General features: G+C 43.7%; 1 protein-coding gene across 1 annotated transcript in view; it reads right to left on the bottom strand.

Moving 5' to 3' along the window:
- The window catches only part of NPHP4 (nephronophthisis 4), a 173,862-nt gene that overhangs the window by 106,287 nt on the left and 53,283 nt on the right, over positions 1–14,292 (bottom strand). Inside the window, 1 exon segment of the mRNA XM_006885804.1 lies at positions 1,181–1,363. Within this exon segment, the coding sequence (XP_006885866.1) occupies positions 1,181–1,363 (183 nt within the window).

Genomic DNA, 14,292 nt, shown 5'->3' with positions numbered 1-14,292 from the left:
GTGGTATATTCACACAATGGAATACTACGCTGCATTGAAAAACAAGGAACTCATGCAATATTATTCAAAATGGGTGACCCTGGAGGACATTATGCTAAGTGAAGTATCTCAGTCACTAGTGTAAAGCAGGTGCCACTGTTGTAAAGCATGACTGACCTCAGGGTTGGGAGAGACTGAGAAAGATGGGTTTAATAATGTATACTGCATTGAAACAGATGAGGGAGAAAACTGTTTAAAAGGGGTATGTGATTAGGGATTTTTGTCATGACAGGAGTCCAGAGCGAAGGCTATATGGTAGAGTGGACCTGGAGGAGGGTTTGTAAAACAATGAAAAAAATTTACTTTTCCAAGAGGGTAGTGTACTGGGGGGGTGGGGAGGGTTAGAAGGGGAGAAAAGTGCAACAATGAATGAATGAAAATCCAAAGTCTCTGTACATTTTCACTGAAATTAATAATAAATTTTTTAAAAAAATTTTTAAAATTTAAAAAACAATCACCACACAAGAGATGTGGCTGCTATGCAACAAATGTGCTGCCCTGTGTCCCCCCACCTGGTTGACTACTTCAAGCCAGTTGGAAGACTTACACCAGTGCCACTGACTTGCTTATGCTGAATTCATGTATGTTTTGCTGTGTATAATCAGAACAGGAAGTAAGAAATTTTCAAAAAAAAAGAAACAAACTACAAACTTGAGACTATGGCCCAGCACTTGTATACAAACAAGAAGTTCGAGGTCCAGCAGGCGTGAGGGACAAAGTCACAGAGATGAGTCAGTCAGAGCCCCCCAGCTCCACCACCCGACCTGTTTGACAAAAAAAAAAATCTCACCAGCAGAAGATAGCAGGGAGCCTGTTTTCTGATGTGCCAAGAGCTCCAAGCCATCCTTTATCAAGAGTCAGTGGCTCTGCGAAGCACATGCAGTAAGTGCCACTGGTCCAGCGATTGGTGGAGACTGAACGTGTACCAGGAGGCTCTCGGACCCAAAGTAAAAGCAGTCTCTGAATTTACTCTGAATAGTACTTGGCTCTCAGACTCAGTAATTTAAGGGCATACTCATGACTGGCATAAACAATGGTATACACAAAACCCCTGACAGCATATTTGTCACTGTTTGGAAATTAACCCAAGAACTTCCTCTAAGTTTTTCACAGAAGCAAGCTTTTAGATGTAACAACTTACCTCCTCGGAGCTCATGCTGGTTGAAGGCACCTTGTAGACCAGACAGTGTGAGGGGCCTAGCTGGGTCCCACCCTGCAGAGGCAAGGTCACCTGCCCAGAGTCAGGGTTTGGCCCAGGGCTCCAGACAGCCCAGCGAATCATGTGCATGAATGTCAAATTGGACAGCGAGGTGGCAGATGGCACCTAGAAGTGAAAGAGAGAGAGCACACTTGGGTGGGAGTCATCAAAAGTGACCTGGGGAGGGGACTCAACCTCAGACTTAAGTTTACACAGCTTTAGTTTGCTTGGCTCCACAGTCAACAGTCTTGGCACCAGCAGCCAGGAAATTAAAGGCACATTGCCATGGAAAAGTCTCCGTTAGGGACCTCTCCAAAGTACTGAAGAGCAATGGTGTCTCTCTGGAGACTAAGGTGCATCTGATACAGGCCATGGTCTTTGCATCAGAGAGTTGGACAATGACCAAGGAGGATAGAAGGAGAATTGATGCCTTTGAGCTGTGGTGCTGGAGAAGAGTATTGAGAGTATCATGGACTGCTAGGAAAACAAACAGATTTGTCCTGGAAAGGGTTAAACCGGGTGGCTCCTTGGAGGCAAGGATTCTGACATACTTTGGACATGTTGTGAGGAGAGACCAGTCCTTGGAGAAGGACATCATGCTTGGGAGGGTGGAGGGACAGTGCAGGAGTGGAAGGCCCTCTATGAGGTGGATTGAGATTCAGTGACTGGGATAATTAGGATGGGAGAGTCAGAGACAGTGCAATTGGCACAGGACAGAGCGGAGTTTAGGGCTGTTGTATATAGGGTCGCTATGAGTAGCAAGCGACTCGACGGCACATAACAACAACAACAACAGGACTCTATGAACAGTTTACACTTGACAACTAACCTCAAGGTTGGAGGTTCGAGCCTACCTAGTACCACTGCGGGGGCGGGGGGAAAGCCTGACAATCTTCTGTAAAGATTACAGTCAATAAATTCCTGTGAAAGATGGTTTTACTCTGTAACACGTAGGATCACCATGCCATGAAATTGATGTAATGGCAATGGTTTTGGGATTTTTTTAATCTTTATTTTATATTATGAAGCTTGTATACACTGTTTCATACTATCCTTCATTCACATTGTGTTTTATACAGTTTGGGGGGTTTTTTATTGTCATAAGCACGGTTCCACCAGACAAAAGAAATCGAAGAAAAAAAATACAAAGAAAGAAATCGCCTCCCCATCTGAGACCCTAAGAACCCCTTCTACCCAGACGCAACTCCTCTGGATCAAGCTGCAAAAGCTTCCCGTCTTAAAGGTGTTCACGGATGCTTGGAGAGCAATGTCACTTCTTTGGCTCCCCTGCTCCTCTCGGGATCATTCTGCCAGTTTGTAAACACACTGGACTTTAATCCACTAGGACAATCACAGGAGCGGCGCTGTGTTGGTGATTAGAAACTCTGTAAGAAAATACAGAGCGAGGGGCTATTTCACTTGACTGTGAGTGCATACTTTCTCTTTTCAAGTATTTTATACTTGTTTTCCACGTGACACTGTGTGTTAACTGTGCGATCAATCAGATCACACTTGCTATGGCATGCCTCTTCTCACCTTCCCCCTCACTGGCCAAACAGGAGGAGAGAAGACACTGAGATAACCCTCGAGGTAAGAACGACACATTTAAAGTGAGACCCTTTTGCAACTAGGGTTTCAGGGCTCAATGCAGCAAAGCATTTCAAGTTCTCACTTTCATCCACTGAGTTAAAGAGAAGAATAAAGCTAAAGCCTGGCCTTGATGCAGGACTGAAAGCCCCACCCAGCTCGGTTTGTGATTTACTGTCTCAATCACTTACAAGGAGACTTTGGAGATGAGCTGCTTCTGATGCAGGCCTGGCTGACAGGTGGGCAGGCTCCCTGAGGGTGGAATATTAGGAGCAGCACCTGGGAAGGTGAAGGAAGGCTGGGGCTTCACACCATACCAGCTAGGCAAGGGGCCAGGAAGGCTGGGGCTTCACACTATACCAGCTAGGCAAGGGGCCAGGAAGGCTCAGTTTCCACCACAGAGAGTAGCAAGCAGCCTGCTTCCTAAGCCTCTCAGCCCAAACCCTTTGGCCAGTGATGAAACAGACAAAGGAGGAGGGAGCCTAGCCTGCCTCCCACCAAGACCTGGCACCTCCGGGGTGAGGTGAGGGACAGAAGCAGATCAAAGCCAAGTTCCAAATGTCTGGTTAGGAGTTGAGCGCTCATCTGCTTGTTCCACCCCAGGTTAACCCCATGTGTGCAGAGGCACCTCTGGGTGGATTCAAACCACCCACCTCGCAGCTAGCAGTTTAGCATTTAACAGTGTGAGCCACTCAGGAATTCCTAAAACAGAGAAAGTTCTAATTAATATGAGTGGGGAAACCAGGGCGTGAATGTAATATTTTGCTTCTGAATCCTTTCTTCTCAGGCAGCAGAACCACCTGTGTCCACTGCGCAACAGTCCAACGTAGAGGGTGGCATGCATGAGAATGGGGGCTCCTCGCCACCTCTGGGGAGCACTAGCTAAGCTAAGGTCTGTTCCTGTAAAAATTGCCATGGGCCCCTCACCCTGGCAGCCCTTCCCAGCTGTAGTCACAGGGAGGGGGTCGACCTCAAAGGACAGGCCTCCTGGTCCTGGGGAGGCATCAGAACCACTGGACAGGTGAAATAGCATCCTAGACAGGGAAGGAGGTGCCCAGGAACACTCACTACTGCGGGGAGCCCAGGAGGAAGGCAGGCCTCCAGCACGATGACCAGGCAGGCCTCGCTTATCCAGCCAGAGCAAGAAGCTATGCCATTGTCACTGCCAGGACGGAGGCATACACACATACACACACACATGAACTGCTGGTAACTAGATGCCAACGGTTCCATGAGGTTTTACTTTACTGAGCTTAGTCCCCACCAAGTTCACACTGTAGGAAACCCCAAGTAGAGAAATGGAAGTGGAGTTTGCTTCACCCAGGTTACCCTATTTCAGAGTGTGTCTTGCTGATTCTATCCCATCCTTACACCCTTCAGAGCCAAACAGGGGAAATCCAGAATGAGGACCAAATTTTTCGTTAATGTCCTTTCCTAGTGCCCCCATCAGAGCTGGAGTTACTGTCCAGTCTCCCCTCCAGCAGCATCCTATCTGAGTCTTCAGTAGAGCTCAATTTTAGCTCACAGCCAGGCTTCTGTCACACGTGTGCCTCACCATGGGGGCGAGCAGAGACTTGGGACCCTGGCACTCAGCGGGGAAACACTGCCCATCCCTCCCCTGGGGACGCAAAGGCTTCTTATAAAGTAGCAAATGAAAGCATTTCTCTCTATGCCACACTTTCAACAATTGCCAAACACAAAGGAACATCTCTGTCTCTCCCCCAGAGAGTTAACTGGCTGATGGATACCGAGCAAATTATAGTCTATCAATGAAGAGTCGATTATAAATCTATTGCTCTTTAAAAGTAAATTTATTAGAAATAAATGTATTATAAGCAGATTAAGATAACTGGCCACTAAAAGGCGGGGGGGACCCTATTAGAATCCAATAATGTTTAGACCACTTTTGTAAAACCATCTTCTATAAAATATGGGAGGTTATTATAAATTCAAATGCATATCAAATTACCATGCGACTAAATGCAAGCCCTTCGGGTTTAATTTTTTTAAATTAGGTGATTCTAAAACTTACTCTTCCAAATCCAGAGTTGGTTTTGCTTTTTCAGGGCTCAATCAATAAAAATCTCTTCTGCGGGGAGTTACATAAATATCCATTTTCCTCACTTTCATTCTTAACAGCTCAAACAAAAGAGATGGTTAGTGAGTTATTGATCACTACTTCCCAAAGATTTCTGTGGGGTCATTAGGGACTGGCGGCAGCTCAACTGCCGTACATCAGCCTGAGTTCCCTCCCAAGCCTCCCGTCACGGTACCTGAAAGCGAAGTACCTGCCTGCTCCAGGAGGTCAGGCCCAGCAGAACATCTGGCTGGCCCAAGGGAATTATTTAAAAGGGCAGCAGAAGCCTCCTCCCATCTATGACCTCAGGACTCCTTGGATGGTACCAAGAGTTAAGTGACTAGCTACTTACCAAAAGTTTGAAGGTTCACACACATTCAGGGGCTCCTCAGAAGAAAGATCTGGTGATCAACCACCAAAATATCAACCACTGAAAAACTACCTGTACTTTCACACACACGGGTCACCAGAGTCAATGCAACAGCATCTAGTTTGCTTATTAGGGACGTCAGAAACTGTGTCGTTTCAGAAGACTATTTTACAATCCCCAGTACTATAATTCAATTATAGATCATCCGAGACGCTGGGCTATACGAAGAGGAATGTGGCGTCAGGATTGGTGGAAAATTCATCAACAACCTGCATTATGCAGATGACATAACAATGCTTGCTGAAACTGAGGAGGACCTGAAGCGCTTGCTGCAGAAGATCAAGGACTACAGCCTCCTATATGGACTGAAGCTCAACATCAAGAAAACAAAGATTCTCACCACTGGGCCAACTGGCAGCATCAGTATGGATGGTGAAGAGATTGAGATAGTTAACAGTTTTTGTTTACTTGGCTCCACAGTCAACACTCTTGGTAATAGCAGCCAGGAAATCAAGAGATGAATTGTATTGGGAAAGTTGGCTGTGAGGGACCACTCAAGAGTACTGAAGAGCAACGACGTCAGACTGGAGACTAAGGTGCGCCTGATCCAGGCTATAGTCTTCGCAATTACATGCTATGCATCAGAGAGATGGACAGTGAATACTATGATAGAAAGAGAATTGATGCCTTTGAGCTGTGGTGCTGAAGAAGAGTGTTGAATATACCATGGACTGCTAGGAGAACAAACAGGTTTGTCCTGGAGAGGATGAAGCCAGAAGGCTCTTTGGAGTCAAGGATTCTGAAGCTTCGTCTGACATACTTTGGGCATGTTACAAGGAGGGACTGAACCTTGGAGAGGGACATCATGTTTGGCAGAGTGGAGGGGTGGTGAAGGAGAGGAAGACCTTCAATGAGATGGATCGATTCTGTGACTGGAGTGGTGGGAATAGGTGCTTTTGAGATGGCTAGGTTGGCACAGGATAGAAGAGCGTTTAGAACTCTTGTACATAGGGTCACTATGAGTCGCAAGCAACTGGATGGCACATAACAACAACAACAGTACTATAATCTTTTCACATCCTTACAACCACCATGAAATGGCAACCATGTGGGACAGAAGACAGCTAAGCAAGGCCAAGGCCTGATCTGACACCCAAGCTGGGGCCAGGGAATCAACACTTAGAACAGCGAACTAACCCTGACACACAGACCAAGGAGCCCGTTCTAGAGTCTGAGCCAGGTGTACACACACAATATGGGAACTAGCTATTCAGAGCTCCAAAGTGGGGCTAAGTCCAAGGATCTCTTCTGAGGATCCTTCTGCTGGCTTTCTCACTAAAGCTACTGAACGTGTGACAAAGCCTGAGGAATGGGAAACCTATCCAGACAAGTGAAGATCAACAGTTAACATGGCCAGAGTCTTCACCTCCTTCTACTTGCTAAGGAACTCAAGGAGTCTAGGTTCTGGGATGACAGCACTGGGCAAAGCAATTCCAAATGTTCCAGGGGATTCAAGAATAAACAAGACATCTGTGTGGAGTGATTCATTCCAAAAGATGGACTGATTAAATGCTGACACAGAGTGGCCTTGATGTTCCTGCAGACTAATGTCCTTCATACACAACAAAGTGGCAAAGGAAAGCTAAGAACACACAACCAAGCCCCTCCTGCTTCCTACTCACAGACCTAGAGGACAGAGCTGAACTGCCCAATAGGATTTCCAAGTCTGTATATCTTTATTGAAACAGACTTCCAATCTCCATGGAGCTACCTCCAACCTTTTGGTTAGCAGTCACCAATAAACACATAACTAACTAATGTGATTGAATGTACTCCTGAGATTGTTACTTAAAAGCCCAGTGATTACTTGGGCAGGATTTTTATTTCATTCCACCAAGATATTATTTTCCAACACATACTTCTTGTTCTTGTTGTCATTGTTGTTGTTGTTGTTATGTGCCACTGACTCATCTGTGACTCACAACAACCCTGTATACAATAGCTCTGATCCACGCTTCAACGATTTAGATCCTCCCAGAAGAGTTGTGGGTGAGCATTAACATTACTGGTAAGTATATTCGTTTTCTCCTGGACACAGAGCCTATTAATTGGTCCTAAACGCCTTCTGAGGTCCCAACTCTTCTCACTATTTCTTAGTTGCTGGAATGGACAGAAAACCTCATAAGCAGTTCCTTACTTCATCTGTTCCTTGCATGCAGACTTCTGAGTTGTAAAACAACCCAGTGGTAGTTGGAATTTGCTCCAGGACTTAAGAACAGTAAATGATATAGTTGAGCCTCTACATCTTGTGGTTCCTAACCTCTACACTATAATAGACAAAGTGCTAGTCAATAGGCCTTTTATTGTAAGAACCACCTTCCCTCTGTAACTTGATTTATGCCACTATTAGAACCTTTACTCGGAATATTATTGCTTTTTAATTTTTAACTCATGTACTTTTAACTTGCTAAATTTGTATCTTCTAGGCTGCAACACTTCCATGATACATCTTCAAGGATATGAACATGTACGGCTAAGCACAATTGATAACAGTGCATCTAAATTCCAAAATCAATCTCCATAATAGTCTATGTGTTTCCTACTGCCAAAGGGGCCCTTTAGAGTAGTGAGAGAAGATCTTCACCCTGAAACCTACAGCGTCCCTTTTCAGCAGGAAGTAGCTAAGAGAATACGCCATCCCCTTTTCCTTATGCATCAAGGTGAAGTCTCTCTCAGGGAGGAAGGGAATGGAATGGCAAAGGACACACTGACAAAGGAGATTAATCAGAACTGGCTTTGACAAGCACTGTGGCCAATGGACAATTAAAACAGACATTCAAGGGGGGCGGGAAGAAGAATGAACTGGGGAGGAGGGCAAAGAAAACAGTGCAACAATGAATGAATGAAAACCCAAAATCTCTGTAAATGTCATTAAAGCTAATAAAATTTAATAATAAAAAAAATTTTAAAAAATAGCTCTGATCCCTACCCTATTCTCAGCCAATCTCAATGTCTCCAACACAACTACCCCCACTACTCCAGTTACTGCGTCAATCCATTTCATCTGGGTCTTCCTCTTCTGCACTGTCCCTCCACTCTTCTATGCATGATGTCTTCTCCAAGGACTGGTCCCTCCTGGCAGCATGTCCAAAGCATGTGAGATGGAGCTTCAAAAATCTTGCATCCAAGGAGCAGCTTGATTTCATCCTCTCTAGGATGGATCTGTATGTTCTCTTGGTGGTCAGTCCCTAGGATGTTCAATACTCTTCTCATGCATCACAACTCAAAGGCATTGATTCAACTTCTGTATTCATTAGTCTCTGTCCTGCTCTCTAATGAAAAGCAAGTAAAAGGCCATGACCTGAATCAGGTGCACCTTAATCTTAAGACTGACATTGTTGCTCTTCATCACTCTGGAAAGGTCCCTGACAGAAGACTTTCCCAATGCAACTCCTCTTCTGATTTCCTGACTGCTGGTGCCAGAAAGTGTTAACTGTGGATCTGAGGAGGATGAAAAACAATCTCAACCTTCTTTCCATCTATCATGATGCTACTAATTTTCCTATTGGTGAGAATCTTTATTTTCTTGATGTTGAGCTTCAATCCATATTTTTTTAACTTTTTTTTTTTGCTTCAATCCATATTGAAGACTACAGTCCTTGATCTTCCATAGCAAATGCTTGAGGTTCTTCTCAATTTCAGCAAACAAGATTGTGTCATCCACCTAATGCAGGCTGTTGATGAGTCTTCCTCCAATCTCAATGCCACATTCCTCCTCATCAAGTCCAGCCTCTAGAATTATCAGTTCTGCATATAGATGAAAAGGTATGGAGACAGGACACATCCCTGAAGCACTCTTTTCATGATTTTGAACCATGTTAAAATAGTTTTGGGACTGGGACAGGAGACAGATTCTGAACCTTGCTGAATGACCTCACAGCTTTACTGCAAGTACAGAGGATCAATTGGAGGCCTCCAAGTAATTTCCATACTCTGTTGGGTCACCTTTTTTAGGAATGGGAATAAATATGGATCTCTTCCAGTCAGTTGGCCTGCTGTCCTCCAGATTTCTTGGCACAATCTAGTGAGCATGTCCAGGGCTGCATCTGTTTGCTGAAATATGTCAACTGGTATTCATTCCATCAGTTCCTGGGGCCTTGTTTTTTGGCAATTCCTTCAGAGCAGCCTGAACTTCTTCTTTCATCACCATTGCCTCTTGATCATATGTTGCTTCACGAAATAAATTCTTCCGTACCAGCCAATTCTTTTTGGTATAGGGACTTTTGTTTTTGACTAGTTTATTTACAAAATTTGAATACAAATTCTTTCCATTTTCCTCGCTCCACCACTCATCAAATTGTAAAACCCCATGATTAATTCCCCATTCCTCCTGCACATCCACATCCCTCTGCTTCCAGCCTCTCCCATCCCTCTTGGATCCTTACACTCATTCTACAATAATACAATATTTATCCTGTGGGACTGGGTTAGTTCACTCAGCATAATGCTCTCCAGTCCCTCCCAAGTTAGGTAATAATTTACAAAATCATTGCTCCTGTGTTCTGCATAGTATTCCATTGTGTGAAATTTACCGTAATTTCTCAATCCATTCGTTTGTGGTTGGACATTTGGGCTGTTTCCATGTTCTTGTGATGGTGAATAAGGCTGCTATGAACATTGGTGTTCAAATCTCAGTTTGTGCCTCAGTTCTTATATTCTCAGGGTATATTCCAAGTAGTGGAATAGCTGGGTCATATGGAATTTCTATGTTCAGCTTTTTGAGGAAATGTTAAACTGCCTTTCAGAATGGTTGTATCATTTTACAATCCCACCAACAATGTAGGTACTCTTATATACTACTTGCATCTTCTTTTGATGCTTCCTAGATCATTCCATATTCTGCCCATTACAATGTTATGTAGCACAACTTGAGGCCTGAATTTGTTCTTCAGTTCCTTCAGCTTGAGAAGTGCTGAGCAAGTTAGTCCCTTTAGATTTTCTGACTCTAGCTCTCCGCATATTTCATTATACTTTGCTGTGTTTTCCTGAACAGCCCTTTGAAATCTTCTATTCAGCTCTTTAACGTCCTCATTTCTTCCCTTTGCTTTGGCTTCGTGGCCCTCTAGTGCAATATTCAGAGCCTCTTCTCTAAATATATACATGAACAATGAAGGAAAAGTAAATCAGGAAGAAATCCTGGAATCAAGGCAAGGAGAAACTCTCAGTTGATCCCTAAAGTGAAAATGCAACAAGCTTTTGAACAGGAGGTCTTTTATAAAACCACCTTCACTGCCACGGCAGTCCACAAATTACAAAGTTGGTGTCCAAAAGAAATGAGAAAGAGCAATCATAATTCCACATTTAACCAAAGACTGCATAGTTGGCAGAGCTGAAGAATGTGCAAGCAGGTGTAGCTGGCCTGTCATCTGAAACTGTTCAGGCCATGGTGGAAGCCGTTTCCTTGTCCTAGGAGAAGCCACCATGGAAAGAAGCCTTAAGAAGCAGTCTTACCTAGGTAGTGTCACTTTTGTTCACCTCCAGTAAGAGTTAAGAGTCAAAGTAAGAGCTGTCCCAGGCAGCACACCTCAGATTCCTGGACCACACTCAAACAGGATGAAGACCTAGCATTTATGAGATTTGGAACCCAATGGGGCTGCCCTAAATCAACAGGGTGATGAGAACCAGGAAAAATTTGCTTCCAGCAGTGAGGTGGTAGAAGGCAAGCATTCAACACAAGGTGAAGACTTGACATAAAGGTCTCTCTTCTTTGGCAGCCTCAAGTTGAAACATTTCACATGCTGATGGGTCAAAACTCAGCCAGTCCTTGCCTGCTTTGGGGAGTCTTTGATGGGAAAAATCCACACTTGGGGCAAATGGAGCTTGAATGCATTGGTGGGAACTCTATTGGGCAACCTGTCTGGAACATGTACCATGCTCCAGAAGTAGCTGCTGGTAGATGCTGTGAAGTGTGCTCTGATTCTCAGCAATCATGGGTACAAACAGGAGGATTTTTTTGCCCAGTCTCGCACCATCATCATCATCACTGGTACACTCTAGCCCATTGTTGGAGCTCTTGTATATTTTGACTGCCTTCTTCATAGTCTCCATAAACTACCTGGAGGGTCAGCTACATTCTGAATCACTGGCAATGAGTTGAGTTGAGCTGGGTTTTTAACTGAGGGAGCACTTATTCCAGCACCTTATTGGGCAACATACTTTAACCCAGAGATGGCAATCAAGGTTATTCCCACCTTTGAAAACATCTCAAGGAAACTCTTAATACCTCCCATTTCCACGTTGATATTGTTGTTAGGTGCCAATGAATCTAGTATGATTCATATCAACCCTGTGAACAACAGATCTGAACTCTGTCCTGTTTCCCTGTTGTATGTGATGTAAATTCAGATCATTCATGTTAGGAATCAGTCTTAGTCGTACACAGAACATCTGAACACAGAAACATGCAGCACGAGGCTTTCCTAGGCACAAGACTGTTCCCTGCACACAAAAAGCACTCAAACTGGCAAATGAATGTGGTTTTTTTTATAAATACTAGTCATTCAATAAATATAAATTACTTAAGATTTTTATTGCTCAGAGATTGAGGAGAGTTATTATTCCACACGATCCACCAGAAAAGCCAGTCTCCACCCCTGCAGACCTCCAGGGAAGTCTGTAGTCATGCTGACATAAAAATGCAGCTAAATTGGGTGAAATATCTCGGGCACAAAAGGATAAATACTGCATAGTGCCACTGTTGTAAAATGGGACTGACATCAGGGTTGCAGAGAGACTGAGAAAGATGGGATAAATAATATATACTGCATTGAAACAGATAAGAGAGAGAACGGTTTAAAAGGGATATATGATTAGGTATTATTGTCAAGACAGGAGTCCAGAATTAAGGCTGCATAGTGGGATGGACTTGGGGGGGAGTGATTGTATAACAATGAAAAAATTTTCTTTTACCTCTCAAAGAGAAGAATGAACTGGAAGGGAGGAATGGGCAGGGACAAATGTGCAACAATGAATAAATGGAAATCCAAAATCTCTGTAAATTTTCATTAAAATTAATAAAAAAATTTTAAAAATGCAACTAAAGGCCCTGGACCCAGGCACTGTTTCAGCTTTGCCTGAATCCAGCCAGTTCCTTCATGTCTGTGGAGTCTGCTCAACATGTCAGCACCATTCAACCGCGGACACCACAGCTCCTGCACCCACAGAGCTTACAGCATCCCTACAGTGACCAGGCACAATGGCACTGTCCCCACGTCCTCAAAGTTAAAGGAAAGGAGCTATTTCCTTTGCCTCTTCCCAACGAATCAAAAGACAAATTAGAATCAAAAAAGTTTAGGTTGTTTAGGCTAACTATAAGATGCAAAAAAGTCAACAATATATTTTGAAAAATGGATGTGTCTTCTCAAAACTTTTTTTCTTAGCTTGTTTTTAAAACTCCATCACATGGACAAGTTCCAGAACCAAAATAAACTGAAGACATTTGGCCAGTGTTCTCATTGGTGCAGATGGTCTGTCACCACGCTGGACACAGCACTGAAAGATGAATTGTTTTCCAAAGGGCTGATGAAGCCTGAGGTCTTTTGCTTCTGGTATGAAGCATGAATCCAAGGAAACCACTGTCAGAAGCCTGGCCCATTTTGTTTCTTCAGACATTTGCTATAAAGCAACACATGAGGGGCTCCGTTTCAGCAAGGTCATCCCAAAAACAAATCACACTGTCAGAGATAACCACAGGACACCCTCAGGCCACTGTGTAGGTCACCCACCTGACACGTGCAGGATCATACACAGGACACATTTAGCAATCAATCTCAGAGAAAAAGGACATTTGTTCGGCCTGCTCACTTCCGATTAAGTGAAATACAAAACGTAAACTCAAATTATCGAACAATATCATTAATATCACATGCAAGCAAAATTCTGCTGAAAATTATCCAAAAACTTTTGGAACAGTATGTCAGCAGAGAACTGCCAGATGTGCAGGCTGGATTTAGAAGAGGTCGTGGTACTAGGGATACTGTAGCTAATGTTAGATGGATCTTGGCAGAAAGCAGAGAATACCAGAGGAAAGTCTCTATCTGTGCTTCATTGACTATGCAAAGGCTTTTGACTGTGTGGATCACAACAAGCTGGCTGACTCTGAGAAGAATGGGAATCCCAGAATATTTGATTGTGCTAACATGAAACCTATACTTGGACCAAGAGGCAGTCGTCAAAACAGAGCAAGGAGACACTACATGGTTCAAAATCAAGAAGGGGATCCATCAGGGATGTATTCTGTCTCCATACCTTTTAAATCTGTATACAGAACAGATCATCCAAGATACTGGGCTGTACAAGGAGGAATGTGGCATCAGAATTGGTGGAAGAACAATAGCAAAGAGTTGGAAGCAGCCTAAGGGCACATCAACAAACAAATGGATAGAGAAGCTGTGGTATATCCACACAATGGAATACTATGCAGCATTGAAAAACAAGGAACTCATGCAATATTATTCAAAGTGGGTGACCCTGGAGGACATTATGCTGAGTGAAATATCTCAGTCACAAAGGGACAAATACTGCATGGTGCCACTGTTGTAGAATGGGTCTGACATCAGGGTGGGGGTATGACAGAAAAAACTGGATAAATTATGTATATTGTATTGAAACAGATGAGGGAAAGAACAGATTAGAAGTGATATATGATTGAGTATTATGGTTAGCACAGGAATCCATAATTAAGGTTGCATAGAGAAGTGTACTCGGGGTGGGGGGTCGGGGGAAGGGATGTGGGAATTGTATACTAATGAAGGAATTTTTTTTCTTTTTTTTTTCTCTCTTCGGAGGAGGAAGCGAGCTGGTGGGGAGGGGTGGGAAGGAAGAAAATCGTGGCAATGAATGAATGGAAATCCAAAACCTCTGTAAAAATAAAAAATTATAAAAAAAAAGAATTGTTGGAAGAGTCATCTACAACCTGCATTATGCAGATGACACAACAATGCTTGCTGAAACTGAGGAGGA

This window comes from Elephantulus edwardii, unplaced genomic scaffold (assembly GCF_000299155.1).
Source record: "Elephantulus edwardii isolate Elephantulus edwardi_28Jun2011 unplaced genomic scaffold, EleEdw1.0 scaffold00045, whole genome shotgun sequence".
Classification (NCBI taxonomy): domain Eukaryota; kingdom Metazoa; phylum Chordata; class Mammalia; order Macroscelidea; family Macroscelididae; genus Elephantulus; species Elephantulus edwardii.
This window is presented reverse-complemented; position numbering and strand designations above follow the sequence as displayed.